This window comes from Bemisia tabaci, chromosome 5 (genome assembly GCF_918797505.1).
Source record: "Bemisia tabaci chromosome 5, PGI_BMITA_v3".
Taxonomy (NCBI): Eukaryota; Metazoa; Arthropoda; class Insecta; order Hemiptera; family Aleyrodidae; genus Bemisia; species Bemisia tabaci.
The window spans coordinates 12409803-12437327 of record NC_092797.1 but is presented as its reverse complement, the minus strand read 5'-3'; the positions used below and the strand labels follow the sequence as shown (position 1 = coordinate 12437327).

The window sequence follows — 27525 nt, the reverse complement described above, 5'->3', positions numbered from 1 at the left end:
CGCCGCGCCGCGCTGACCGCACCGTGTTTGGCGCAATGCGTGAAGTATTCCGACAGTCTTGTAGGCGCTGTGAGTTTCACGCCGACCGCTGCTGAACGCACTGTGTTTGACGCAATGCAGGAAGTATTCACGCAGTCTTGTTGGCGCTATCCGTTTTACGCTGACCGCAATGACCGCACTCTGTTTGATGCAATGCGTGAAGTATTCGTGCAGTCTTGTAGGCGCTAAATATGTGTTACATGCCGATCGCCGCGCCGAGGGCTTCTCCTTTTCATCTCAAGTCCTCGTCATCATTTCTCTCTAAGTCGCGCCGTGCCGGGCCAAATTACGTGTTTTAACTATTTGGTTTCTCTCTTAACTTGAATAATTAAAGGTGCTGTCTCGTGTCTCGTGTATCTCTGAAAGACGACAAAATTAGGTTGATTAGGAGTGATTTTGTCGCCTTCTCTCATCTGTAATTTTTTTTTTTAAATCCGATTTTTTTTATACCTACATTTAAATAAATTGCAAAATTTGCCACCCCCTATAAATTTGCCGCCATGGGCCGCGGCCCATGTGGCCACCCCCTTAATCCGGCCCTGATAACAATTTTGATACACGGGTCAATGACGCGCCCTATCAACACATTGTGTTGGCGTCACTGCTTGTATAAAACTGTTTTGTTTAGCACATAGATCCATTCTGTTTACGGACGTTTAAATTTCAGACAGCAGAAACCTCGGATACGAGAAAACCACGAGAGCAAAGAAAAAGGGGGCCGGCAACTGCTGATTCCCGTACGATAACAAAATGAGAATAAATTGGAGGCGTCCCTATTAAAGGTCCCTCGAGAGAAAGTAATTCCAGGCCACCGTCCTCATAAAAGTATCCTTTAAAATGAAAATTTCTTAAGTGATTTATCTCCCGTGTTTTCCTTTCTTCTTGGAACTCGGAGTTCTTTTAGCCGTCCCGCTTGTCTCCCCGTCTCATTTTCCCAGCTGCATTGTCTCTTTCCCGCCCCGGCCCAAACGAAGACATAAAAACGTAACTTCATTTCAAGATGAGCCGTGGTGTCTATTTAACTCAATGCTTCTCAGGGCTTATATACAGATAAAGGTACGCTAGTTCGTTGGAGGAGCGATGAAAGGCCATATCGCTAAAACCCGTCAGATTGACCTTAGACTGCCATTTCCGCGGATTTTCCCCTCCCCTCACCGACTCTCTTGCCCGGCGCACAATGGTTCGAGTCAAACAGAAAGGTTGGACTTGAAAGTTTTTATTAAAACTGCAAATTTTGATGTTTAATTCGTCACATTTTAAATTTTAAGAGTTGCTTCTAGAAGAAAATTTTACGAGGAAGCCAATGGAACTATTTTTAAAATCTCAAAGTTTTGTATAAACGGAGATAAAACCTTTTAAAGTTTCCAAATTCTGTCCGACCTCTCCCATTGACTCGATCCACTGTGCGCCGGGTGAAGATGCTCAATAAGCTGTGTGCTTTTAGTGCGTGCTTCGCACGGTGCATTAAAGTTGGACCGGGTTGAGAGAAAAGAACCACATGCTCCGTTATCAGTCGAGGAAATGGCCTGGAGTATTTTTCACTCTTCTCGGTGTTCATTTCACTCATCTCAGGATTCATAAAACTCTCTCTGGGTTTACTTTGAATCCTCTCGGATTTTATCACACTCCTTTGGAAGTAAAAGCTCGTTAAGCCGAACTACGATTGAGAGGAAAATCCTTGATGCTCCCCGTATTAGTAGAAAAAAATACAGGGTTTTTTTTTTTTTGGATTCGCTGCAGTGCCCCAATCACAAGGGTCGCCGAAACGCCCCCCATGAAAGGGGCCCACCGAATACCGAAACGGAAAAATACGGTTAAGATTATTTTTCGGGAATTTTTTTGGGCTTAAAATCCGGTTAATTCAAAGAAAAATTTTCAGGTTTGAATCTAGAAATTAATAAAAAACGAGACTTTTTCGAACTATTTGACACAAACCAATAAGACATTGGAGTGATTTTGACTTATATACCTACATTTGAGTTTGATTTCAATTTTTCAGCACGGATTATATCACACTTTTTTTGGAATATTCTTTCACCTCTCCCGAATAACATTATGCAACTCTGAAATTTCGCTCCTCCCGGATTTTGGACATTTTTCAGCCATGAACTACAGATTTTGGCTCAGTGGTAGAACAACGTATGTGTTCCATTAGTCACCCTTCGCACATTATAATACCGAATTACAAAATGCAGTCTCTTAAACATTTAGTTACATTTTACTTATATACTTCTACTTATTTTCACTCTCACTCCTTGGGGGTGTCAGGATTTCCTCAAAATACTCGTTTAAGTAGAGATACTAATATCTCAATTCTGCATTCGTTGACACTGAGGTCCCTTTCTTGTGGACGTTCACATATTCTCAACTTCATCGAACGACATGATGATAATGAAATTGTTTCTCTCTTTCCCCTCACTCCCCTCCTTTGCTCTTCACGCTACGAAAAAAACATATCTCTCCGGGTTGTGGTTTTTGAGGCAAAGTAAACAATCGACGAGAGATGGATGCCAGAGCCTCGAGATGGAAGTGCTTCTCTCCGACACCCGCAAATTTTGTGCCGAGGCAGAACTTCTTGGAATAGAAGATATTTTTATACGAGCGACTTTATAGTAGGTACGGCATAAAAGTAACAGATAAAGTTCTTTCCTTTTTTTGGTGGTATGTAGTTCCCACCATAAAATTGTAAATACGCATACCGGAAGAAAAACTAAAAACAAGCATAGACAAAACTATAGCATTTTAAAAACACAAAAACAGCTTTTTACCGATTGCCAGTCATTGTGTGAAAACAAGGATTGCAAGTTACCACTCTTCAACTTTTAATCTTTCTTCTTTTTTTTCTTTTTTTTATGTACAGCTGAAAACTCCTCCAAATTCTGCGACGGTCCAGAGCGTCTCATTACATTTTTAAGGTGCTAAACGTTTCAGCCTTATTCACTCGTGTATTAGTTTTTATTCTATCGAGCTTTTCGGTTTAGGCTGGTAATTTGTGACTGTTCCTTTAATCTTGACTCTGCTGACGCCAGGGCGTATCTCAATTTCCAAAAGAGCCCTGTTTCACATAGACATCCATACTCTCTGGGGCTCATGCGGGAATCGAGATACGCATGTACGTTAGAGGAGCGACGGAATTTGCACCTTAATGTACGAGTAATAACTTTCAATGACACGAACACCTTTTCTATTACCAATTCGATTTTTAACGTCTTGAGAGGTTTTGTCTGGTAAAATTTTTCAGCAATCCCCATAGCCAGTTACACCCTCTTTTAATCACGTATGCGTTCCTAACTATCAAGTTTTCTTGGTCCTTGATGATTCCACGTATAAATTTGCTCAAAATTTCTATTGTAAAAAGCTCTTCACTAATACAATGCGTCCACGCAATGCCATTCTGTTCCGAACTTTTGAAAATTTGTCAGTATTAAAGTTCTTTGCGCTCATATTTTGTCGATAAGACACATTCACATGTTTTAAACCTGGCATTTTAATCCCATGTGAGTCTTAATTGGATTACATTTTTCAATAGGGAACTATTATTTCTGGCTCATTTTAGAAACAACATATATGACATCGGTCTCCTTACGTATAAAGGTTCTTTTATAGAAGAGCAAGAGATAGTGGTTTCTTATTGCAAAGTTTAATCCAATTCATAAAAGATTCAACTTGTTTAGGAAAATCAAAAGCAGTCACGTCGCGTCGTTTCTTCAACAGTCGAAAGAGGCTGGTTCCTCCTTGATAAACACCGTCTATTCGGATTCGGGCTCCCAATCAAGGGCCCTGAGAATTATTAACTCCACTCCGCCTCACTGCCAATTTGCGGCGACACAGAGGCGAATTGGGGCTTCGCCGCAGAGCGCCCAGCCCCGCCGAAGCCGGCAACCCGCAGAACTTGACGGTGGTCGGAGGGGGCGGGGGGGGGGGGGTTGAATGAGCGGCGTTCGTGCTCAACCTGCCAGTAATCTTATTTGACGTCGCATATTCAAAATGATAAATGTGTTGAAAATGCAAAGCAAGTGACGCGACCGGAGTAGAGCTCAGAGCGCGAAGGAGGGCTTCCCCGATTCGCTACTCGACCTGTTGATCGCGGTGGCAAGTGGTATCGCTCCGGGAGGTTGCGACTCGCGGTTCACCGGGGGAGTTCACGTGGGGGAGGGGGGTGGCGGCTCATAAGTTGGGGAGTTCGAGAGACGTTGCAAATGCACTTATTTTTATCGCGGTCGAGAGAGGGAGGAGTGGTTTGGAGAAGAACTTGAAGAGTTGGAATTCGTAACTTGGTAGGCGCCATCAGCAAGCCGATTATTGAAACTGTTTCTTTGGAGGGATAAAACGAGGCATAGTTCACTGTAAAAAAAAAAAAAAAAAAAAAAAAAAAAAAAAAAAAAAAAAAAAAACCCATTGGATCTAGAGTCCTCTTGAAACATTGACAAGAAAAAGGACTCTTGATTCAATCAGATTTAAGCTTAAGTCAAAAGGAAATCCGCTCAAATTAAGAGACTTGGTTCTTGATTTAAGCTTAAATCTGATTGAATCAAGAGCATTTTTTCTTGTCGATGTTTTTAAGAGTCTGGACTCTAGATCCAATGTGTTTTTTTTCCAGTGTTATGTTCCGTGTAATACGTCGATTTGTCGAGCTGATACAAAATTTTCAAAAATCAGCCTGCGGCCCGCAGGTGTTGCTCAAATTCTGCAAATCGACGGTGTAAGTCCGGAACCACGTTTCTCGGTTTGTGACGCTCATACTTCCTATCATACTTTTTTTTTAAAATGGTAAGCTAAAGAAAGGCATTTATTAAAAACTGCCGTGATTTTTCTTCTCTGCACGAAGAAATTCTGCGAAAACTTCAAGGAATGATGTCGATTTGTTTTCCATCTAAAAAATAAAATAGGAGCGAAGATTTTCAAACACCGCGAACGAAATACGTGGTTGCGGACTTATGCCGTCGAAATTTCCCTTCCTTTTTGAGTTCTAATGAGCTGATTCTGGGAGAAACAAATGGGCAACGAACAAGGCACGAGTGTTCTCACTTGTTTTCTTCTCAAAGTTGGTTCAAAAATAGGTTTCAAAATTATTTTGATTTTTGTAGCGCCTTCTATATAACAGTGGATATGAGTTAGGAAGAACGGTTAGGAAAGAATTGCCTTGTATCCAAAAGGAATGGAAAAGTTGCCCTGCTAAGAACAGAGAGATCGTCCTCGCGCGAATAAGTATATGCAACCCCACTATATACATTGACGTTAAAGTTGTTGCACGGAAACTATCGATGAAATAACTAAAATTGTAGGTACCTGGAGCACCTACTCGTTCTTTTTTACGGAAGGAGTATTTTCTCTAGTAGAAAAAAAATTAATCGTGAATGAAATATTTACTCGTCGGACTAGGAGAGTATAACTTCATCTGGAACACTGTAGTTTTCAGTCCAAATAACTGATGGTTTCCGCCATTTGAACCGAATTTTGGCTCGAGTAACGAAAGTTTCTGATATCTGTACTTGCACTCGTATTTTTTACCGAATAATTCGTTTAACTCGATTTTCATCACCAAATATGTCAGTCACATACCTAGATCGAATCCTTGTCACATGAACTGCCGCACACTGGATGGAGTCAATGGGAAAAGTCGGACAAAATCTGGAAACTCTGAAAGCTTATATTTTCGAAAATATTAAAAAAAAGAAGTTTAGGAGTGGTTTCAGGGGTTTTTCGTGGAATTTCCTTTCAGAAACACCCCTTGAAGTTGAATTTGTGGTAAACTGAACATCAAAATTTGAAATGTTACCCAAAAATTTCGTGTCCGACCCTTCTATTACCTCGCTTCACTGTGCGACGGTCCTTGTATTCAAAGTGCTTTCCCTAGTTTGATGAATCCAATATTTCTCCGTGTGACATTACGGCAACGCTTTTCCTGTGCAGACATTGTAACTAAGTGCGAGACGTCGAAAAAAAAAAGTTCAAGGAAGGGAGACTTTTTAGAGTCATTTAAAAAGAAACGATCGTCGAGATAGTTGGCAGACAAGGGCGAAGTCAAATGTCGTCGACACTAAAAGCGACGAGGTCAAAAGCTATAGATCCTCAGACACCTAGGGTAGACGGCTGAGAGGTATCAGAGGAACATTTAACGAGCAATTAAGACTAGATGGCGAGCTTGACTCAGTGTTAAGTAGCCTCTTCCCCTCCTCGCTATAGACGTCATTAACACTTCGTCGATGGACTTTCTCTCACTTTTCAAATTTCCGTCTCTCCAAACGTAACGATGATTTTCCCGCTGTTCGGAGGCAGTATCGATGAAAAAAAAATAAATTCGTTTAATCGTGACGACACTTGAGGCATTATTCGTCATATCAAATGAACCGTTAGACATAGCAAAGCCCCCTTTCAAGCCCCAATCTTTGGGCCATCGAACACCTCGACATCCGAAGGGCTTGTTCGGAGGACAAGGCGCATAAGTGCAGTTTTTACTATTTTAAGTGTTTGAAGTTTCGACATTACATTGATCCTTAATGCGGAAAGAAAGTTCAAACTGCCTCTTAGATGCTTAAAAAATGGAATATGAGAGTGCAATTTTCACAGTATATGCATTAAGACTAGTTTTACTAGAAATCATTAATATCTCGATGTTTTCAAAAATTTCACTTATGGGCCTTGTCCTCCAAGCCCCTCATTTTAGCTTCGACCGCGTTTAGCAGAAAGGAACCAAGCCACATCAGCTATTGCCAAATATAATTGGGCAATTTAATTTTATACAGGAGAACTTCTGTGTGAATTCCTTTGAACATTTTAAGGCATTCACTTCGCAACATGTAGAAAATTCACTGAAATTTGCACAACAATTCGCAAAACCTTTCCATGAAAAAAATTAAATTGTCCAATTGAATTTGGCAATAGCGGATTTGGCTTGGTTCCTTCATGCTCAACGCAGTCCAATTACATTCCTCCACCCTCTCATTGAGCGCCCCACGTATATGCGCTCCGAAAAATGGAAAATGGACCGATTCAGGATTTTTCTGTCCTGCATGGATTTCAGTGACTTCACAATGGGTGACACTCTCCCATTACCTTCGGCGAGAGTTCGGAGCAGAGCAATTTGCATACCCTCCCGGACGCCCGCTACATCCTGCTTTGCGTGAGGCGTCGCGACGTCCTAAGGGACTCTTCCGCTTCGGTCGGCGCCTTTTTCAAGGCTACTCACCGCTCGGGGATAGACAGACTCCCCCCCCCCTTTCACCCTTCCTCTGTCCCCGGGCCGATCCTTGATGCGCGATCCCTTTGAACCCTTCTCAACCGTGAGCAAAGAGACACTTCTCTAGGGAATGTGCGATGAAGCGCGCTTTCAGCGCGTATTGATATTCGACGTATTCGAATCTTGGAAAGGGACAATGCCGAGAGCGCTATCTTACGGTTGTACACTGAAGAAAAATATGACTGTCCGTTGAGGGACATTTCTGAGGTGCGCTATTCTTATCAAATTGGGTCGAAATCGAACATATTCGACGGACATAGTCATAATCTTTAACAATTCTCTCTAATAATCTACAATCGGCCCAGTGTATTTTTGCGCCGATAGGGGGCGTGAAATTACACTTGGAACTGACAGAGAGTCTTTCAAAAAGTTTTTCCTTATTTTTCTGGAGTTTATTGCGTTGTGGTTATAATTAAACCTCTAAGGAAAGTAAGTGTCATGTTCAGGCCGTTAGTGTTGTATTGACACGTGCAAAGAAAGTCGAAGGAGAGGTTCCTCAAATAAGTTTTGGATGGGATGCCACCTCCTGGAAGAGGGCGACGGGGACGTCCCACGAAGGGATGGCGGCAGGGTGTTGACGAAGTGATGTTAAGTTGTCAGTTGCCCGAACAACCTTTGGGATGTGGTGTTTGGGTGTCGAAGAGCCGCTAGAGCGACTTTTGTCTGTATGGATGTTTGTGTGGTTAGTTAGTGAATACATGTATTTGTATGTATGGTTGGTTAATAAATCAATTGATTTGAAGGTAATTTATCAAAACGCCTCAGAGAAGAGAGATCGATGCAGAGGGAGGAAAATCGAAACCCAAAAAACAGCACATCTTAGGTGCGAAGTTTCCCGTCAAAAGGTCAAAACTCGATAATTCAGACCAGCATGATAAAAATATTTCCTTTTGAAAGTAACCCACTTTGAGCTAAGTCTAAGGTCCTGTTCTTCATGGACGATAACAGTAAAAGGTCACCGAGTTTTCCTTCTGATTGTAGCGACCAGTCCTCGTGCTTTACATGTATGCGGAGATTGAAAAATTAATGTATGATTTTTATCGAAAAAATGCAACACTGAAAGTAATTTGAAGCAATAAATACATGGATTGACAAAATCGGGAATGTGTAGGGGTACCAAGGGGGGATGGGGAGAAAATTGTCCGAGGATCACAGGAACGAGGGATGCCACCCTCGCAAAAGCCAGATGGAGGCGGACACTGAGCATGATGAACAGATTTTTCAGACTGTGATTGATTTTCCCGAATGACAGCAGATGACGCATTCGTTGATCCTATTCCTATTCAAAATGCTCCACACCCATCTCTTTTCATTTTAGGGAAAAATCCATAAAGCCAGAGTATCTGGTAACATGACCGCGAACAAATTCCAAGTTGGACAAATATTCTTGAAATATCTATCATCGTGCGAGGCATTTATTTTTGTAGGCATGCTGAAGGATTTTTGAATGCTATGGGAAAAAAATACCAAAAAATGGCGTTTTCCAACGCTTGAGTGAGCTTTTACCTGAACATGCTGTAGCATAGTAACATATACTAAGTATTTGAAATGACAACAGCTGAAATCAGCGATGAAAACATTGAATGATAATATTCAATGAAATTTACGGTTTAATTTATTTTTCAGTTCAAATTACTAAAAATTGAGATTTTTCGCCACTCGTTTCCGTTGGCTAGAAAACTGCCGCAGATGCGGGAAATTTGAAGAGGGAGCGTTCCAAACTACCCAAATTGCGCACAAAAAAGTGGATTGCAGACTTTTTAAATGACCTTCGAAATTTTCGTGCCATTTTACGCCTAAAAAGTCCATTCACTTAGCTGTAAATCTTGCCTGTGACGGACCGATTCATTTGCTCATGATGGTTCCTGTTAGTACATAAACGTCCATTTTTTCTGTAGACGGCAGTTAAATTCGTGTACCTTTTATACCTACCTCGTATACCTATATCTCGTATACCTAATGGGCTACTAGACATATGTCTAGTAGCCCATTAGGCCTGATTGTCGCTTTCCTGATGAAAGAGCGTAACTACATTCTACAATGAGCTCTGTCGTCCATACAATTCAATACTTTTCCAGGCTCATCTCTATGTGTAGTTACGTTCTTTTGTCAGCAGGACGGCGATTTTATGGACCACAGAGCTGCCGCGCAAAGGAAAAACGCCGTATAAACCTTCAGGCGTTGCCAAATTTCCCTAAATAAAACAAGAATTTTCTGATAAACTTATGAATATTTTCCTTCCAATTTTTCAGATTATATTGCTCGTAACTTTACCTGCAGTTCCTGAAAATTTCAAGGAAAAATTTTCATTACTCTTCGCAAAAATAAAAATTTTAACGAAGGTTGGCAACTCTTGAATGTTCATACGACATTTTTCCTTAGCACGGCAGAGAGGTGGTTGAATCGATGGCGTGTAGCCGCAAAAACAAGCGAAAATATGAAATTCCAGAGTCAACGATATGACACTCGACGCGACGACACATCCCATGCTCGGCGTGAGGAACGGAAGCATCGGATTACATTCCCCGAAAGTAATCGGCGCGCGCCCTAACATCAAATATTGGTTTCTCGCAACCCTTTCCCGACCCCCGCCCCACCCTCCCCCGCCACCCACTCGGGGAAAAATCAAGGAAAAAAGAGCAAATTCATCACCCTGAAATCGAACGCTGTTGTACTTCCTCCCGAACCAATCGGCGCCCCAAGGCGATCTCCGAACATGAAATTAATCGCCGTTTTCGTCAGGGTTTTCTCGCGTGGACGTTTACAGCGAGAGTTGTAAAGGCACGTTACTAACACGGACGCAGAACAAGCTTTTCACGGTCATTAGTAAAACGATCGTTAAAAGTTTCTGATGGGCAGTAGAAATGTCCGTCTGCCGCACCGTGAGGAAAATTGACGATTTTCTGACTATGGGTATCAATTTTTGTCTCTTTTATATTTTATTTCAGTTACAGTTCAGTTCCAGTTCAGTTTCAGTTTACATATTAACTGTGAAACTCCCACACCAAGTGTTTCGTTGGCGGTGTTTAAAAATCACCGCTCTTATTTTATTTTTTAACGAAGAACAAATCTCTATCATACCTTGAAGTTTTCTTCGCGCAGAGAGGAAAAATCACGGAAGTTTACAAGACTTGACGTTGAGTATTTTCACCATTGAAAAATAAATAATGACAGGAAGTCTGCAACGTCGCAAATCGAGGTAAGTAACCTGGTAGTTTTACCATCGATTTGCAATAGCATTAGTCACAAGAGAGACTATTGAGGCAAGAAAATGCCTCTGTTGAAAACAAGATTTCCAGATTAATGAGGACACTATAGCATGCCAAAACCGCTCAAAAGTGACCATGAATACAACAAGTAAGTCCAAATTTCACTAATTGATGCACAAAGAGCGGATTCCATAAAGCCTCGTTTTTACGGGATGATCTCATGCGATTTTACTCACGGTTGAATTGCAGGAATTAACTTTCGGGACTTTTTGCAATTACCATCTCCACGAGACGGGATCTTAAGTTCGTGCGACAAGTTTGCACGGAAAGATAAAGAGGGTTATTCATATAGGCGAAAAATGTACCCAGCCCGGAATGTACGAAACTTTGTGGGCTGATAGTACTAAATGAGAGAGGCTTATCCCTAGCTCCGTTTTTGCAGGAACCCCAGGGAAACAGCGTTGCCATTTTTTAAAGTCGTAACCTTCAAACATCCATAACTTTCGCAGAAATGCAGTTACAGAGCTCGTATTTATACCAAAAGATGCAAAAAATTACGTTCTATCGACCTATGCCAAAGAAATATTAATTTGACTCCGTTGTTGCCACGTTTTGGCCATTTTTTTAATTTTCGTAATTATTTAAAATCACGTTACCGCCTAAAAAAGTGTTTGCGGTTGGTGGAGAATGAATAAAAACATGTCAGAATTATTGTTCGTTTGATTCCGCATCCATCGATATATTATACTTTTCTGAGAGACTTAGGGAACACGAGTTATAGCGATTTGAAAATTCGGCAACACGCCCGATACCCCGATATTGACGCTCGTTTAGGTACGTTTCGCAACTCCGTGTTAAAGCAAAACGCCTAGACCAAACAAAATTCGAAAAGTCAGTTCATGTTTTGCGCTTTTTTGAAACTTTCACATGATTTTTAGGAATTCAAGTAGGGGCGGTGTTGCCGGTTTTCAATGAAAACCACCGCTGCGATCACAATTTAAAGCAGTACTCATTTAATCTTATCCAGCTACATTTGTTAACCTAAACTGACCATTTGCGACATGGTGTTGACAACATTGCCTAATTTCCGTCGGAATTCGCGTAGAGGCGGGGTTGCCAGTTTTCATAGAAACCGCCACCGCAATCAAAAAAAAAAAAAGGTATTACTTCTTTAATCACGTTCAGCCTTATTCTGTAGTTGGAATTGTTTATTTATCGAATCGATGGTTTCCTCTATCTCTCAGCAACGGCAGTGGTGCCTGACAGTGCCGAGATATCGATATTGTATAGAGATCAAGAGCAATGGATCTAGGCCCCTCGCCAAAACTACTCATCGGACCGCTTGAGTGATTCGGTAGCTTTAAATTTGCAAAAAACGATTATTTAACGCGGAAAGTGATAGGGATACGGTAGCAGAAAGAAAGCGAAAAAAACTCGGTTCGCCTGTTGATATACTATCGGAGATACAACAGAAAAAAGACTGACTCCGTGAGAAGAGAAAAATAGATGAACTAAATAAAGTTTTAATAACATAAGGAAAAAGAAAACACTAGAGTAAAGAGAACACATAAGGAAATAAGACGCAAGAAGAAGGTGTCAATTTGATGTCATGATCGTTGAATCGAATCGTTCTACCGGAGTCTATAATCTTTCCATACTAAGGGTTGGGGTAAAATTTGACTCTAGCGAAATTGTTTTGTTTATTAGCCTGACCTCGTTCACCAAGTTAAGGAAGTGTATATCTCGGAATATAACATCTCCAAGTGGCTCCTCTTTCAAGCTCTCGAAGTTCCACAAAACATTACTATGATTACTACATTCTCGCCTACAGAAAATATATTAACCTTACGAGTAGAATGCAGGGAACGGATAGGATAAGAGAGGAAAAGACGAAGAAAATACGGAAATGAGTTGAACAGCAATTTTGTGAATTTTGTTTATAGCGGATGAGGGGATCTGCAGAAACAGACTCCACTTGGTCTCAATCTCTGAAAATTTAAAAGTCTGGAGCAGGGGGTTGTGTACTAACTAAGTGCGGTGACTCTTTGGACTGCATTTTGCAATTTGGAATTATAAAGTCTGGCTCTTCTGGAAAAAACACGCACACAGAAAAAATAGATGGTGCTGACGACAAAACCTTCTGTTCACAGGGCTCCTGCAGTTTCTTTGTTACACTTACAGAATTTTTCTGTTGTGAGAACAGAACTTTGGTCTTGGGAACAGAGTACTCAGTTCCCAAATGTGTTCCGACGACTGAAGTTCTTTCTCACAACAGAAAAATTCTGTAAGTGTAACAAAGAAACTGCGGGAGCCCTGTGAACAGAAGGTTTTGTCGTCAGCACCATCTATTTTGTTTCTGTGTATGTGCATAGAGAAACTAATTCCACGCACGTTGTTTTTAAACCGGGCTAGAATTTATAGTTCCTATTTGCAAAATGTAGTCCATTTGTCAAGCGACCAAGGCCAAAAGTTAACTAGAGAGAGATCCAACCTCTTAATAAAAAATGAAAATAAAAACTTCGTTTATCTTTTTAAAGATGTGTACCATCAGACGTTTGAGAGTGCACATTCCTACAATTTAAACTAGAGTAAGCTTAACTACACTATACGGCACCTAATTTACTCTTTTGATTTTTTTTTTTTTTTTTTGGGCAAAGAACTGAGAAAAGTTATACCCTGCAATTTTGTTACTTTTCCAGCATTAAATGAAAAATTAATGGAGATTTTCAAAGCATTGTTTATTGCAGTTTTTCCACAAATGAATGAAGATGCGAGAAAGCAAGGCAACGTGAAAAATAAAGTTAAACTGCCTCCGGTGTAATGCGTCCATGTCGAAGCTATCAAAACGAAAGAGAGAAAAATTGGACGAGCAGAGCCCAGGAAAGCTTGAACATTGTTGTGAATTTGAACCCCTCAATGCTGTGATTGTGCAATATTTCGTGTGAAACTTTGCCAAACAAGGAAAGAAAAGATTCAGGGTAGAGGCCATAGATATGAAGTGGAAACCTCCCTAATAAGTACAGACTTGCATAAATTGCGAATTACTCGTAAACCGCATCTCCGTCGACGAGGGTCATGCAATTTAGTACAATCTCCTTAATGCAACTATTCGTGCTCTGTGGTTGTCCGTGTTGCATATTCATTCAAGTGAAGGCGCTCTGAATTTACATTTCCCTCTCAATGCGTAGTGCGCATTAGCTAACGCACCAATATAGATAATTCGTCTTTCCATGCCACTGAGAATTTTTCAACCAGGGAATGTAAATCAAGGCAATTTTGGAAAAAAGTAGAAAAATTAGGCCTCAGTTTGAAAAAAAGACTAGCAGCAATCGAAAGGTTATCACCCGCCGATAGCCAAAAAATCTATAAAATCGACCAAATATATTTTTCTGCAACAGGGTGGTAAAATAGAGCTGGATCCTAACCATGAGGCGGGGGAAAAAAGTTCGAAAATTTCATTAGAGAAAAAAAATTTTAGGCTATAATTGAAATTTGTACTGATACTAATTAGAGCTCAAAAGTTTTGACTCTAGATCAAATTTTTGAAGTTTTTGGGCTTGTTTTCCCGCAAAATAATGTTGACCCAGCATTACTCTATCATCTTGTTACACACAGTTTGGGCTCTATTTCCTAGAGTTTTTTTCTTGTTTTTATCTCTATGCATATCTACATATATGACATAAAATAAAAATTTTGGGAGTCAGAGAGCTCATAGTAAAATGATTTCGTTGACCTCAGTCCAGGCGTTATCACGCTACAGCTTACTCCTAAAATTATACAGAAGTCATGATATCAATGACATGTTGAATAAAACAATCTTTGTTGACGGATAATTTTCACGACGTAGGGATGAAATGGAGGGGTTTCATCGCCAGCAGTGTTGGTTGTGCGGTTTAGGGCCTGGAGTATTACATTTTTCGGTATGGAGAGCTGATCATTATCTCGACAAGGGATCCGCCCTCGACTTTGAAACACGGATCGATCGCACGTTAATTCAGCTGGCTGTTAACCCGCCTAGGAAAGTTTTGTCTGTTGGACTGTTGACTCGTCTTGGAGCTTCGAGAGCGAGAGTAATACAACTCAATCACGTTTTCAAGATATTCTCTCTCTATTTATCCGTTTTCTTTCAATTTGTCGGGCGATTTCTCATTCCTACACTGGAAAAAACACATTGGATCTAGAGTCCAGACTCTTCAAAACATCGACAAGAAAAAATACTCTTGATTCAATCAGAATCTAGCTTAAATCAAGAACCAAGCCCTTAATTTTAGCGGATTTCGTTTTGATTCAAGCAAAAATCCGATTGAATCAAGAGTTTTTTTTCTTGTCAATGTTACCAAGAGTCTGGACTCTAGATTCAATGTGTTTTTTTTTTTCCAGTACAGACTACCTCTTTTATTATATTATTATTTTTATTACACGATTCCTTGTCGAAATTTTGCTTATGTAACAATATTAATACCTACCTCTAAAATATACATAATTTTTTTTCAAGATTAATCGGGTTTCGGCTACTCATAATGATGAAAACAAAAATTGAGCCATAAGGCGATTTTTCAAATACAAGCAATGATTGCAACTCAGGCCATGCTATAATAAAATAAAAGCTATGTGCAATAGGATGTTAGGTATATTTAGGATTTGTAGGTATATTTTTTAGGTAAAACCTATGTAAATATACATAACATCCTCTTGCACATTGTTACATTTTATTAAAGCATCGCCTGAGCCGCAATCATTGCTTATATTTGAAAAATCGGCTAATAGCTCAACTTTTGTTTGGATATCTTTCTTGCCCGTAAATTTAGTTATCTCGGAGGCTGCCAATTTTACAAATGGACACCGAGACTGCATCTTTTAATAAGGGGAAACATTTTAAAATTAATTTTCATCTGATTTTGAAGGGTTTGTACTGGCAGATGATGTCAAAAGTAAATGCACAAAGCTATATACCAATGAAACTGATAAAAGTCAGAAGATGTGAATGTCAACTTTTTCTGAATCTTTTAAGCCTAAAAGTATACATTTTGCATTTCGTTTTCAAATTATCTTACAGTCGTCATTTGCTAATAATACTTAACGCTTGCACTTGCAAAATGAAACGAGCAAATTACCCAACATGCTTTTTGTATTTCAATATATTAAATTCGGTAAAACAATAAAAGTTGATGGAGAATAACTAACCACGCTGGAAATAACAACTCCAAAATCATTTACTATGATTTCTAACTTACAAAACAAAACTATTCATCTCTTTACAGAATATTAAACGCAGGTGAAGTTTTTTTTTAAATTTATTTGGTGATGATGAGTTCACACTCACTTGAGTGGGAAAAATACCCATATTATTAGAATAAAATTGAATGTTAGTAGGTGATATCATTCTGATCCAAAATTTTATCAGCCGCGAGAGAATTGACAAGCTCCAACTTTTTACGTAGAGAGTATGCCTCGTATAAAATGCTGGAATCACAGCCTGTTAAGCAGAGCAGAAGTGATGTAATCTCAAAATATTCTTCAATAAGAGTATGATACCTCACCGGCAGAATTTCCTGTGTGTGCTCCGAATGAGCGAAGAGCAAGGATAGGAGGTTGGCGTTCGTTTGGGAGTCATTTCGTGAGCTGAATGAGAACCGGGAACAGAATGACAGACAGACGCTGTCAAATTATCTGTCAAATTCCATCATTCGTTCATGTCGTATTTCCTCCTCTACTTTTCTACATGAACAACTTCAGGGGCGGACAGGCCCTGGGGGCTAGGCCGATCGTCCCCTAAACTGCAAAATGACCTCATTAGGGGCCCATTTTGGCAATTTTTGGGGCTTCATCCGGAACTCTCTAAAATATCTTGCAAATATTTTAGGGTCTCTTTTAAACATTCCTTCCCTCTCATATTAAGAGGGGCCCCAAAATGTTTTATTGGCGGTGCCCAACTCCCCTCCTTCTCTGAAAAGTTTGAAGCTAGTCCGTCTCTGAACACCTTTGGAATATTGGTGCACCTTTAGATCCACGAAACGCTCATAAGTGCAAATCAAATAGAAAATTAATATTATCGCTCTTAAATGTTTGCAAGTTTTTAATGTGGTTTGGGTGAAGAACTGACAAGGTTTCACCTGGACTTTAACAACATCACGCACCAAAATATGAATACCATTATTATTTAAATACCATGTACACAAAAAGGAATCTTCGCGTAAAAAAGAAATGAGCATTTAAGTACTGAAGCCGATATTGGTGCGATATATAGTCATAGCGATATTTTTTCTCGTAGCGAGATTTTTGCCTCCGTGATATTTTATCCGGCGATCTTTTTGCTGCGATATTTTGTCCCGCGCTATTATGGTGGCGATCTTCTGTCCTGAAATCGCTTAAAATTCGTAACTTGTCTAGAGACCCAAAATTGGATTGATATGCTCCATTTTTCATGGGAAAACTAAATAAAATATTTTAGCTCAACTAAAGGTCCTCACGTGTTTTTATGAGGCCAACTAATAATATCCATGAGGCATTTTGGCCGACCTTTTTTACTTTCTTTCCCCTCCCTTTAAGAAGCACTCGTATTAGAACAACAAAGAACTAAAATGATTATAATTCATTTTTCGGTATCAAAAAAATAAAATTCAAATTTATTGACACATCTTGGCGACTTTCCTTTTGTGACTCGGAATATTTACGTTTATTCGGAAGTTACCACAATTTTTAAGTAAACTTCCTCACTTTCACGCCCCCACAGAAAATGCGCGCAAAATTGCATGCCGTGGGTTGCATGCCTAAGCAAAATGACGCCATAACTATACGAACTTGAAGCCGCATGCTTTTACAAATCGTCGCCTCTCTACGTAACCGCGTATCTCAATCGCCACGTGAGCCCTGCTCTTCAAATAACTCTATTCTTTCCGCGGCTCATGTGAAAATAAAGATACGCCCTTACGTCGGAGGGACGGCGAAATACCTCACTTTCCCATCGCATTAATGCTCGCCAACACCTATTACGACCCCGCACTTTTGATCTTGCAATAATTGCGGTACGATTTAGTTACTGTAATATTCGCGGCGTTGATAGTTTCAATTTTGCTGAGAAGGCTCCGATTATATACTCTCAGTCCGACTCAATTATTGTATTTACCTCCTCCTCTTTTCCTGTTTCACGCTTTTCTTTCTCTCCTCTTTGAATCTTCCGATCCGAGAAATCTTCCTTCCTCTGAAATTAGGGCTCTACGTGAGCCTTGAAATTCAAGGCGTTAAACCAACGAAATGGCTCAGCTCGGAAAGAATTAATGCCTTTCTTTACGCCAGAGGAGCAAAGAAATCGACGCTCCTCTGACGTAAGGGCGTACGTCCATTTCCACGTGAGCTCTGTTCTCCATATACCTTTATGCTTTCTAAGGTTCATGTAGTAATAGAGATACGCCCTCATGTCAGAGGAGCGAAGAAATGTGGGTCAAGCTTGAGATTAATTTACTTTTGTCATACGATAACCGGACAGATTTAAGCTGTTACTTCCTTTTTCTCCCTTTTTTTTGCTCTGTGAAGACAAGTAACGAACTTGCGTTCATCAATCTCATCCGAACACCGCCAATGCGTCTGCAAAACTCGCGCATTGTTGAGATCGAGAGGAAGGACAATTAGAGCGCCTTCAATTTTTGCGTATGCAACACACATAGCTATGGACCACGAATAGGTGCACCAAGGCGTTATTTTAAAAATCTTGAGTTTGGTTTGTTGTTCGATGGTATTCTAATGAGTGGATCATGCCCCATTGTACCACCCGTTGCCTAGTGTCTTGTCTGATTTTTTTTTTTCAAACAGAGAGCCAAACAGCTTGATGCCTTGAAACTCTCTGCGGATTTTCCAGAGATGAAAAAAAAATATCAAACAGGAACGTAAAAGACGTGAGAGAAAGGAGAGGGAAGAAGGTTGTAAAATTACTCAAGGGTACTTGTAAACAAGGCTTGTACAGCAACTCTTGAACACTTCTGTTAAGGAATTACACGGAAACTGGAAGCCTATAAAACGTTAAAAGCTCATGATTTGTAGAAGTTATGTATCTGAATGTCTGAATGTTACTCATTCTTGAGAAGAAAAGTTAATTTGCTAATCAAGAGAAGATTCCACCTATACCCCACCCCTCCTTAAAAATAATGAAAGGATACGGACATCAGTATGCACAGGTGAACTGAACCTATGACTCTATTTTCTAAAAAAGACTTGTCATATTAATTTTCAAAGGCGTAGTTAGTAATTAACTCATTTGTCTATGCGAGGACTTAAAATTGTCTTTGTTTGTTCACGAAAAAGCATAAAAATGTATCTCTCTTTAAACCAAGAGAAAAAAATAAAAGCATAAAAGAAAACTCGATCTGTATTTCAATTCTGTTTCTATCTCTTTAAACGCGATTTCATCTTCACGGAAAGTGTCGGAACAATGAGAGATTATCACAACCACACTGAAGCCGGAAAGATGAAAAGAAAACCACTCTTTTGTGCGAGTGTTGAGCTCCCAAACATTGAAAACTCGTTACAGAGAGGGACAAAAGATAAGTAAACTTTTCTGACTTCAGTCGACGGAAACTTTTGTCGCATGTTAAACTTCAACTAAGAGGAACTTGAATCTCACAGCGGTGTAATGGCAGAACGCCGGATTAGAGCACATTTGACCCAGAATTTATTTGGATTAGAGGTGTGTGGTCAATGGTTGGACCGATCCGACCTCCCCCCCCCCCTTCAGTTCCGCTCCGCAGAAGAGGAATAATTGGTGTTTCCGCTCTCTAATTCTCAAATTCGCGACCTCTTCCATTCGCAATCAGTGTCTAAAATGATAAGGGCGCTTTTTGCAGTTTGGTTATGAGTATTCGGTTGGTTATGGTATGAGTACTTGAAGAAGTTTTTTTAACACCATGAATTCATTCACTCATGAGAATATTGCACTACGCGCAGTGCAGGTCGCATAATCGAGATTCAGAAGTTCATCGCGAAACTGCGAGGCTAAGTCATTCCGGGGGTGAAACTACAAACTATGTATCTTGGGTCGCGATGTTGCAGATTTCGCCGCTCTATTTTACCCTTTTTGGAAGATGACTAATTGTTGTTGTATCGCACAAAATTTCCAGTGATTTTTTCCTTCTTTTTTGCCGTTTCAAGACCATTCGCAAAAGTCTGTGCAAAAATGTCTGGTAATAATTTTAGAAACAGAGAGTATAAAGCAGCGCAGTTGAGGCACGTGATTCAGTAGCTGTATCGTCAATACACTTAAGTGTAGTTTCTTGCGCTGTTGATATACGGAGTATAGAAATGAGCACCAAATGAACACGAGTGCAAAAACTGTACATTATATTCCTGCAACTCTAAGATACGTCTAAAATTCAATCTCACAGGAGTTTTCACAATGCACGAGGAACACAATTAATTTTACTGCCTGCTAACTTATTAGGAATGAGGACATACTTATGTGCACATATGAATAATAACAAAACATTCCCTCTTCCTAGATCTTTCCGCAAAGATTTTAGTCAGTATTTAGCTGATGCATGTTTTTGAATCCAAATAATTACAGTTTCTTTTTCAATACAAAATTAGAAATTATTATCAGCTCATTAAGAAACTTTCACCTGAGCAAACATATCTTGTGTTGAACGCTGTATCGGAATCAACTTTTTCGCACAAAATTTCTGCATGAAAGAAAACGTTGAGGGCATTTGAAAGCATCTAAATTAGAAAATTAGTCTACCCTTTTGATAGAATCCCACTTTTGTTTATCTCGACAGTCTGCATTTTAGATTTTATCAGATCATTTTCTTGCATGGAGAATGTTGAAAAGTATAAGGTCAGTTTCTTTTGCTTTTTTTTAAAAAAAAAAAAAGTCGAATTTTGGCTGCTTATGGTTATGCGTCTGGTTTGCACCGCAAAATTAGTATGAATCGTCTTTCTACAAAAAACAGATAAACTATTATCCTTACCGTGAATAGACTAACAGCAAAAATATGGGCTGTGGTATTGTGTTCCTAAGCATCGTGTTAAAAAAATAACGAGAAGAAGAACCAACTGAACATCAGAGAGAAAAAATTGGTTCGGGTTTTTTAAGTGAAACGAATGGCAGTGGCTAGAGTAGGTACCCCAAGACTGTCTAAAACTAGGTCCATCGTTTCCGATGCAATTAAATAGACAAAATCTACTGTTGTAAACCTGCGAGAATCACCACCGAGACCCTTCGGGCAAAACGCGGTATGAGCCCTAAGGCATTGCCAAGTTTCCATCGATAAAAATTAAATTTTTGAAGGAAATCTAAGAATATTGATCTTAAAATTTTTCAGATACTTTCATTGACAATTTTATTTCGAGCATCTCAAAATTTCAAGGAGAGATGGACCGCGTTTAGCAGAGAGGAACCAAGCCACAACAGCTATTGCCATTTAACTGGACAATTTAAATTTTACAAGAGAACGTTTGAGCGGATTCTTTTTGAAATGAGGAGTATTTTGCTTCGTACTATGCAGGAAATTCACCAAAATTTGCCCAAAACTGCACTACCGTTTTCATGTAAAAAATTAAATCGCTCAATTTTTTTGGCAATAGCTGATGCTGATGTGGCTTGGTTCCTTTCTGCTAAACGCGGTCCAAATCAAATCCAAATCCGGACAACCGTTTACATGTAATAATGTACGATAATAACTGCACAGTGCGTACTTCTTAAGACTACCGCGACGACGAGACCAGATGGCCAGGATAATTTGAGCGCCTTCAATTTAGTCGTATGCAACACGGACGTCTATTGAGTACGAATAGTTGTATTCGGAGTATGAATAGTTGTATCCATCTATAGTTGAAGGCGCTCGTGATTGTTACACCTACCAGTCTAACTGTGGGCGGGTGTTTCTCTCTTGCAGTTTCGGGACAATGTGAAATGGACCACGTTAAGCAGAAAGGAACCAAGTCACATCAGCTATTTGAAAATTTAACTGTGCAATTTAATTTTTCCGATGAAACGTCTGTGCGGATTCCTTTGAAAATTTTGAGTATTGTGCTTCGCACTCTATAGGAAATTCACTAAAATTTGCACACAAACCCGCACAACCGTTTTCATGTAAAAATTTAATTTGCCCGGTTCAGTTTGGTAACAGCTAATGTGGCTTGGTCTCATTCTGCTTAACGCAGTCCAGTTACATCCCTCCACCCTCACATTGGGTGCTCTCCATGCGCTCCGAAAAATGGACATTGGACCGATTCAAGATTTTTCTGTTCTGTATGGATTTCAGTAACTTCACAATGGGGGAGACTCTCCCATAACTTCCCTCAAAAATGAATATTTTATCGGAGAAATTTGGCAACGTCATAATGTTAGTGCGGCTGTGTAAGCATGGTTGGTTCTATCAATCTAGGTTTTGCACCGTAAAAAAAAATATGATTGAAGTGCACCAATAATATCAATATGAGTCAATCATACCCCAGGGCAACAAAAAATGTGAGACGGAGTGAACTCGGAGAGTATTTGTAAAAAATCAGTTTTCAGCGGTTCGTTTCAAAATAAATGAATACATAAATACGCAAATACATAAATAAATAAATGAAAATAAATAAGGAGTCCCATTTTTACAATTTGTACGTGCACGGCATTCGAATGAGAACAGACGAATACTGCTAAGGAAGAACACCGTATGAACATCCAGGCGCTGCTAAATTTCCTTTGGTAAATCACGAATTTTCGGATAATTTGTGAATATTTTTCCTCCGATTTTTCAGATAATTTTGTTAACAGTCTTACCTAAAATTCCTGAAAATTTCAAGGAAAACAATTCGTGGCATTGCTTGAAAATAAACATTTTATCGAAGGAAATTTGGCAACTCTCAAATGTTCATACGGCGTTTTTCCTTGGCACGGTAGAATACAACTATATGGGCATTTAATTTCAGATCCTGGGCAGCGGGGCGGTTCGGCCGAGCCTAGGGACGGAAAATCTTTTTTTGACATGCTCCGGTCCGAGCGTGAAATTGCCTTAGGGATTTGGAGCGGGCGTGTGAGCGAGTGATGTGGACACGGCGATAATTGCCGCCGAGTGGATGGGTTCGCGGCTTAATTTCAGCCCGTTTCAGCCCCCTCGAGCTCTTAGGGATGGAACGACGTAATTTTGCAATAGAACTCACAACAGAGCCGCTTCCGCCGACGACTGCAGGGTGAGTTATAAACAATCATCATTCCACCTTTCACTCCTCGCATCAAATGCCCGTTTTTCTCTCTTATTGTTGCCTTTTTTATTCACCGCTCAATTATCCAATTATCCGTCTTTTTATTTATCTATCTATTCCGGTGCCTCAGTCCACCAACCAGCCGCCGTGCCGAGCGTTATTTACTTGCGGGAGTTTTTGACGCGAAACGATATGGTCCTCCGATATTGCTACGCTGAGGAAAAACGTCGTATGCACATCCGAGAATTGTCAAATTTCCCTGGATAAAACATGTATTTTTGAAGAGAGTTATGCATATTTTTCCTTGAAATTGTCAGATATGTTAGATTAATTTGCAAACAAAATAGTCTGAAAATTTTGAAGAAAAATATTCACAATGTTCCCAGTAAATTAGACTTTTATTGAAGGAAATATGGCAACGTCTAAAGGCTCATACGCCGTTCTTCCGCAGGACGGCAGCGTACTCAAACGCTGCATGGAAATTTGGATGTCGCCAAATTCTCCTGGATAAATATTTATTTTTGAAGAAAGTTGTGAATATTTTTCCTCAAAAATTTCAGAAAAGTTGGATGAAATGGCGAATAATATTCCCTGAAAAATGCAAAGAAAATTATTCACAAGTTCCTCTAAAAATTTATGTTTTTATCAAAGGACCTTTGAGAACGGGTGGAAATTCAAACAGTGTTCCTTAGCACCGTACAAAGTTGTGATTATTTTGACATATTTTTTCCTCATCCTTAAAATAAAGGGAAACTTTAGTCCGTATGGGAGACCAAACTTTTTGGTCCAGGTATCCAGACAAATATAGATTATACTAATTTAGACATATGCATCGGTAAAGTTACCTTACATTTACCAAGCGTACATTTTAAATTATATTTTGCTCGAGAAAATGACCGCCATATTTTTTCCACCTATTCTCCGTGAATCTGTTTGATCGCTTCTCCATTATCTTCTGGAAATCGTTGATTCATGTACTCTCGATTCTCATTGGTTGAAATTTCGGGGAGCATCGGCAGCAAGTTCGTATCAAGTTCAATTAGGAAAGTTCTCCTCTTTAAACAGGATGCATAAAAGTTCAAGTACCGATTTCAAGAAGAGTCCTCAAAACTTGGAGATCTTCGAATGGAGCGTGCTCGACAGTGTCTTAATTTTTTGGAGAGGCGGAAGGGTGTATATAGAAGAGGTCTGAAACCAGGAACTCACAGTTGTCCTTTTGAAGGTGTCAAATACTCTTCCAGTAAACAATGTTACTCAGGGGAAACTTCTAACTTTACTATCAATTTACTGAAATCAGATCAAAGAATTAAATTAATAAGTAGGTTTTTCCATCGAATGAATATTATTTTTTTGCGTGACTGAGACATTTGTAGGTAAAGAAAGTGTCCTGCTGAATTAATGCACTCATCTTGCTCCTCTCAATATCATTTAAAGATTGCGACTTGCAAGTGGCTAGCAAATCAGAATGTCACTCATACGACCCAGGTTCGATCCTGGCTATCTGCTTCTGATTTTTAACGAGGTTGCAAATTTTGAACCCAAAAATTTAATCAACGTAACCTAAAGAGAAACTAACAAAAAAAAATGTTAACCGCGATTATAGGTTACTTTTTGTTCTACTTCACGTATTAACATAAAATGCAGGGCACTTTTTTGGACTGCGTATTTGAAAGATCAAGATAGTGATTAGAAAGTCTAGGATTCGACCAAACATGCGAAGTTCCGAGGTCTATAGCGGAAGCAAACTCTGAAGCACATGAAATAGGTCAAAAGGGATTAAACACGCAATGGGGAGTTACGGACCCCTCACCGGCAAAGTTTGTGGATGAAAACGTCTATGGAATCATAAATGAGCGGTTTAAGCTGATAGAGCTAATTGAGATAACTTTCTGATATGAGTTGTGTATCGGTCTTTAAAGACGCGAACGTGTCAAAATTAATAATGTTTTTCACGACCAATGGAATTCAAATATTATGCAGGCTCCATGGGTGCAGGGAGTTTCTTTATGGTAAGCACGTATCTTTTGAGGCGGCACGGCATGGCCAAAATATTTTTTAAGGTGGCGAGGGAAAGCTTTATGGGATATTTTAAAATTGTTAGAGGCCAAATGGTATTGAGTAGCCACATACAATCGAGTTGCCTCTGAGAGGGACCCCTTTCCCCCTCCCTCGGGCCCTCTTTCCTGATTTTCATGGAGTAAATTTCTCAAATAAGTAGATAAAGCTCTGTTAAGGGTTTGTTATTGATCATTTTTTCAGATTACTGGCTCTGATTTCAAGTAGACATTTATCTCAAAGATACTAAAAGCTTCCATAAAATAGAGATTACTTAAAAATCTGATGGAAAAAAACGATATCAAAATATTGAATTGTTAGATTTCAAATAAATTGGTTTTACTGTTACTTTGTTCTTTCTTCTCACGTTAGTGCTGGATCACTGAGAAACTCTCATGAAGAAACGAACAAAATTCGGCAGGTCTTTAAAATTCGAATGATTGTCTGAGCAATTGAAACAATTTCATGATTTGAGTGTAGCATGGAACATAAAATGTTATTTCCATAAGTATCGATGTGCTTCGTGCCTTTCCATCCAAACTCGGTCCAAGGTTTGCGAGAAAGACAAAAATACAGTACAATGACCCGAGATACCTTCGATATTTTCTTCTCATATGTATGGGTCATTTTGTCTAGGAAAATCTTCTTATTTGCATTTTAGTGCAGCGTGCATGGCATGGATTTTTCGGAAATAATAAAAGATAGTCTCGTGTCTTTTTGCATTGTTCAAACTATGAGCTTACAAGCTTTTATCACAATGACTCAAGCACCCGGGTGGAGATAACCCTCCCAAGGGAAACAATAAACACCAGTGAAATAAAACGATAAAATCCGCAATTCAAATCCCCCCTCCCACCCCCCTCTGGATTGGAGCGAAATCTTCTATAACGACGCGCTGCAACGCTGTTCCCTCAATACGTATGCCGTACTTCTTGCAGCCATCCTATCTCCGAGTGCACATGTTAAATTTGAAACGTTCCTTGTTTTACCAGTTGTTTCACTTCCGGTTCTCCTTTTGCGCAACACATTTACTTCCTGTTTACTCATCCACTATTAATTTGCTTCTTCAAACACAGATGCGTGAGATATTGTAATAGTTTGAGTTTCACCTGTCAGTTCGCAACAAAATACGGTTTTGTTGCAGACAATCATGCAAAACAATCTCGCAAACGCTTAGATTTTTAACATATAAACTTCGACTGTTATCACGATAAATTTATAAGGCAGTCTATTCCTACGTCAAAAAGGGTGCCATCTTTATTCGCAAGGTTGACGTGTTCTCACCGAGTGGAGTTGGAGAGATAAAAATTATGAAAATTTCAAAACAAACAGGGAAAATGTTTACAAATGATATATCAGGTTAAAAATGCCTAAGAAATTCAAGGGTTTTTAATGTATATACGTCTCAAAATATTGCCCTAGAGGAGCAAATTGTCTACCATGAGCCCAACAAGTGCTCTTAAGAGAGTCAATAAGATGGGCTACAAGCTGTCTTAAACCACACCCCGATGATAAAAATAGTATTCTTCAAACAGGACACAGGACACCCAGAAATAGTAATGTATTAAAATTTTGAAGACAAAACGGAAAGAGGAAAAAATAAAAATTATCATGAAGTTCATTATGAGGTTCATTGCCGGATTTTAGGTTATATTTTTGCAAGCACTGGAAAAAAACATATTGTATCTAGAGTCCAGACTCTTAAAAACATCGACAAGAAAAAATACTCTTTAGAGTCCAGACTCTTACAAACATCGACAAGAAAAAGTACTCTTGATTCAATCAGAATCTAGCTTAAATCAAGAACCAAGCCTCTTAATATAAGCGGATTTGTTTTGATTCAAGCAGAAATCTGATTGAATCAAGAGTATTTTTTCTTGTCAATGTTTTCAAGAGTCTGGACTCTAGATCCAATGTGGTTTTTTCCAGTGTAGGCAAGAAGATTAATCCAAATGCCTCGGAAATACACTTCAGAAGGGTTGAGGTACTCGAATCAGTGGTGAAAGGGTTAATCAAGCCGTCCACCCATAAACGTCTTGAGGTTGGCCCGGCATCAAGAGACGCACCCTATCACTGTCAGTGTCGGGTCAAAACGGGTCAAGGGTCGAATCATCCTTCCGAAACAATAATTGAATAGCAAAGGCCTAGGCGGGGCACGCGGGGACGAGGTAGGCTCCGGCTCCGACTTTCCAATGAAATTGACAAATGAGCCCCCATTCGCGGGGGGGGGGGGGGGTGGCGGGGTGGCGTGTTTTGCGATGAATCGATTGATTTGCCATTCAAACATATAGGAAAAATCGATTATCAAGGAATCGATTCTTTATCATAGTTTCAAACAGGGAGAATATTGATAGTCGATAATTCACGCTTGGCGCTATGTTTGGCGACGAGGAGTAGTCGCGCGGCAGCAATTGGGCCGGCGCGGTGTGATGCGGGTTGCGTGTCGGCCACATGCAGGAGTGAGTCGTTCTCACTGGTAACCGCTATCCAGTTCGGTCTGGATTCACCGCCGCCTCCCTTGTTTTTCACCCCAGCCCGGCGCCCCCTTGCCACGTTTCCGACCCCGTCGACGGTCCAGTTGCGTTTTGTTATGCAAAATTTCGATGTTTCTCGGCGTTTTGGCAGGTCCCCGCTTCCGCGCACGGGCGTGGATGGTTCATGAATAGTGGATCAGATCGGGACCGGAAATTGGCTCTCGTTTTGGAGGGCAATTGTGCTGACCGTCTATTTGACCGGGTCATTTTCGAGCATGCTGTCGTGCTGAGGACAAACGTCGTATGAACATTCGAATTTTGCCACATT

At 39.8% G+C, this 27525-nt stretch overlaps 1 protein-coding gene across 4 annotated transcripts in view; it reads left to right on the top strand.

Annotated features, from left to right (window-relative positions):
* The window catches only part of LOC109042241 (melatonin receptor type 1A), a 64636-nt gene that overhangs the window by 12068 nt on the left and 25043 nt on the right, over positions 1 to 27525 (top strand). For 2 of the 4 annotated variants that reach the window (XM_072300299.1, XM_072300297.1), the window contains exon 2: positions 22396 to 22656. The exons of the other annotated variants lie outside the window; for them this stretch is intronic. In XM_072300299.1, coding sequence (XP_072156400.1) covers positions 22595 to 22656 — 62 coding nt within the window. In that variant the 5' untranslated portion in view covers positions 22396 to 22594. The remainder of the gene's footprint in view (positions 1 to 22395; positions 22657 to 27525) is intronic. 4 annotated transcript variants of the gene reach the window in all.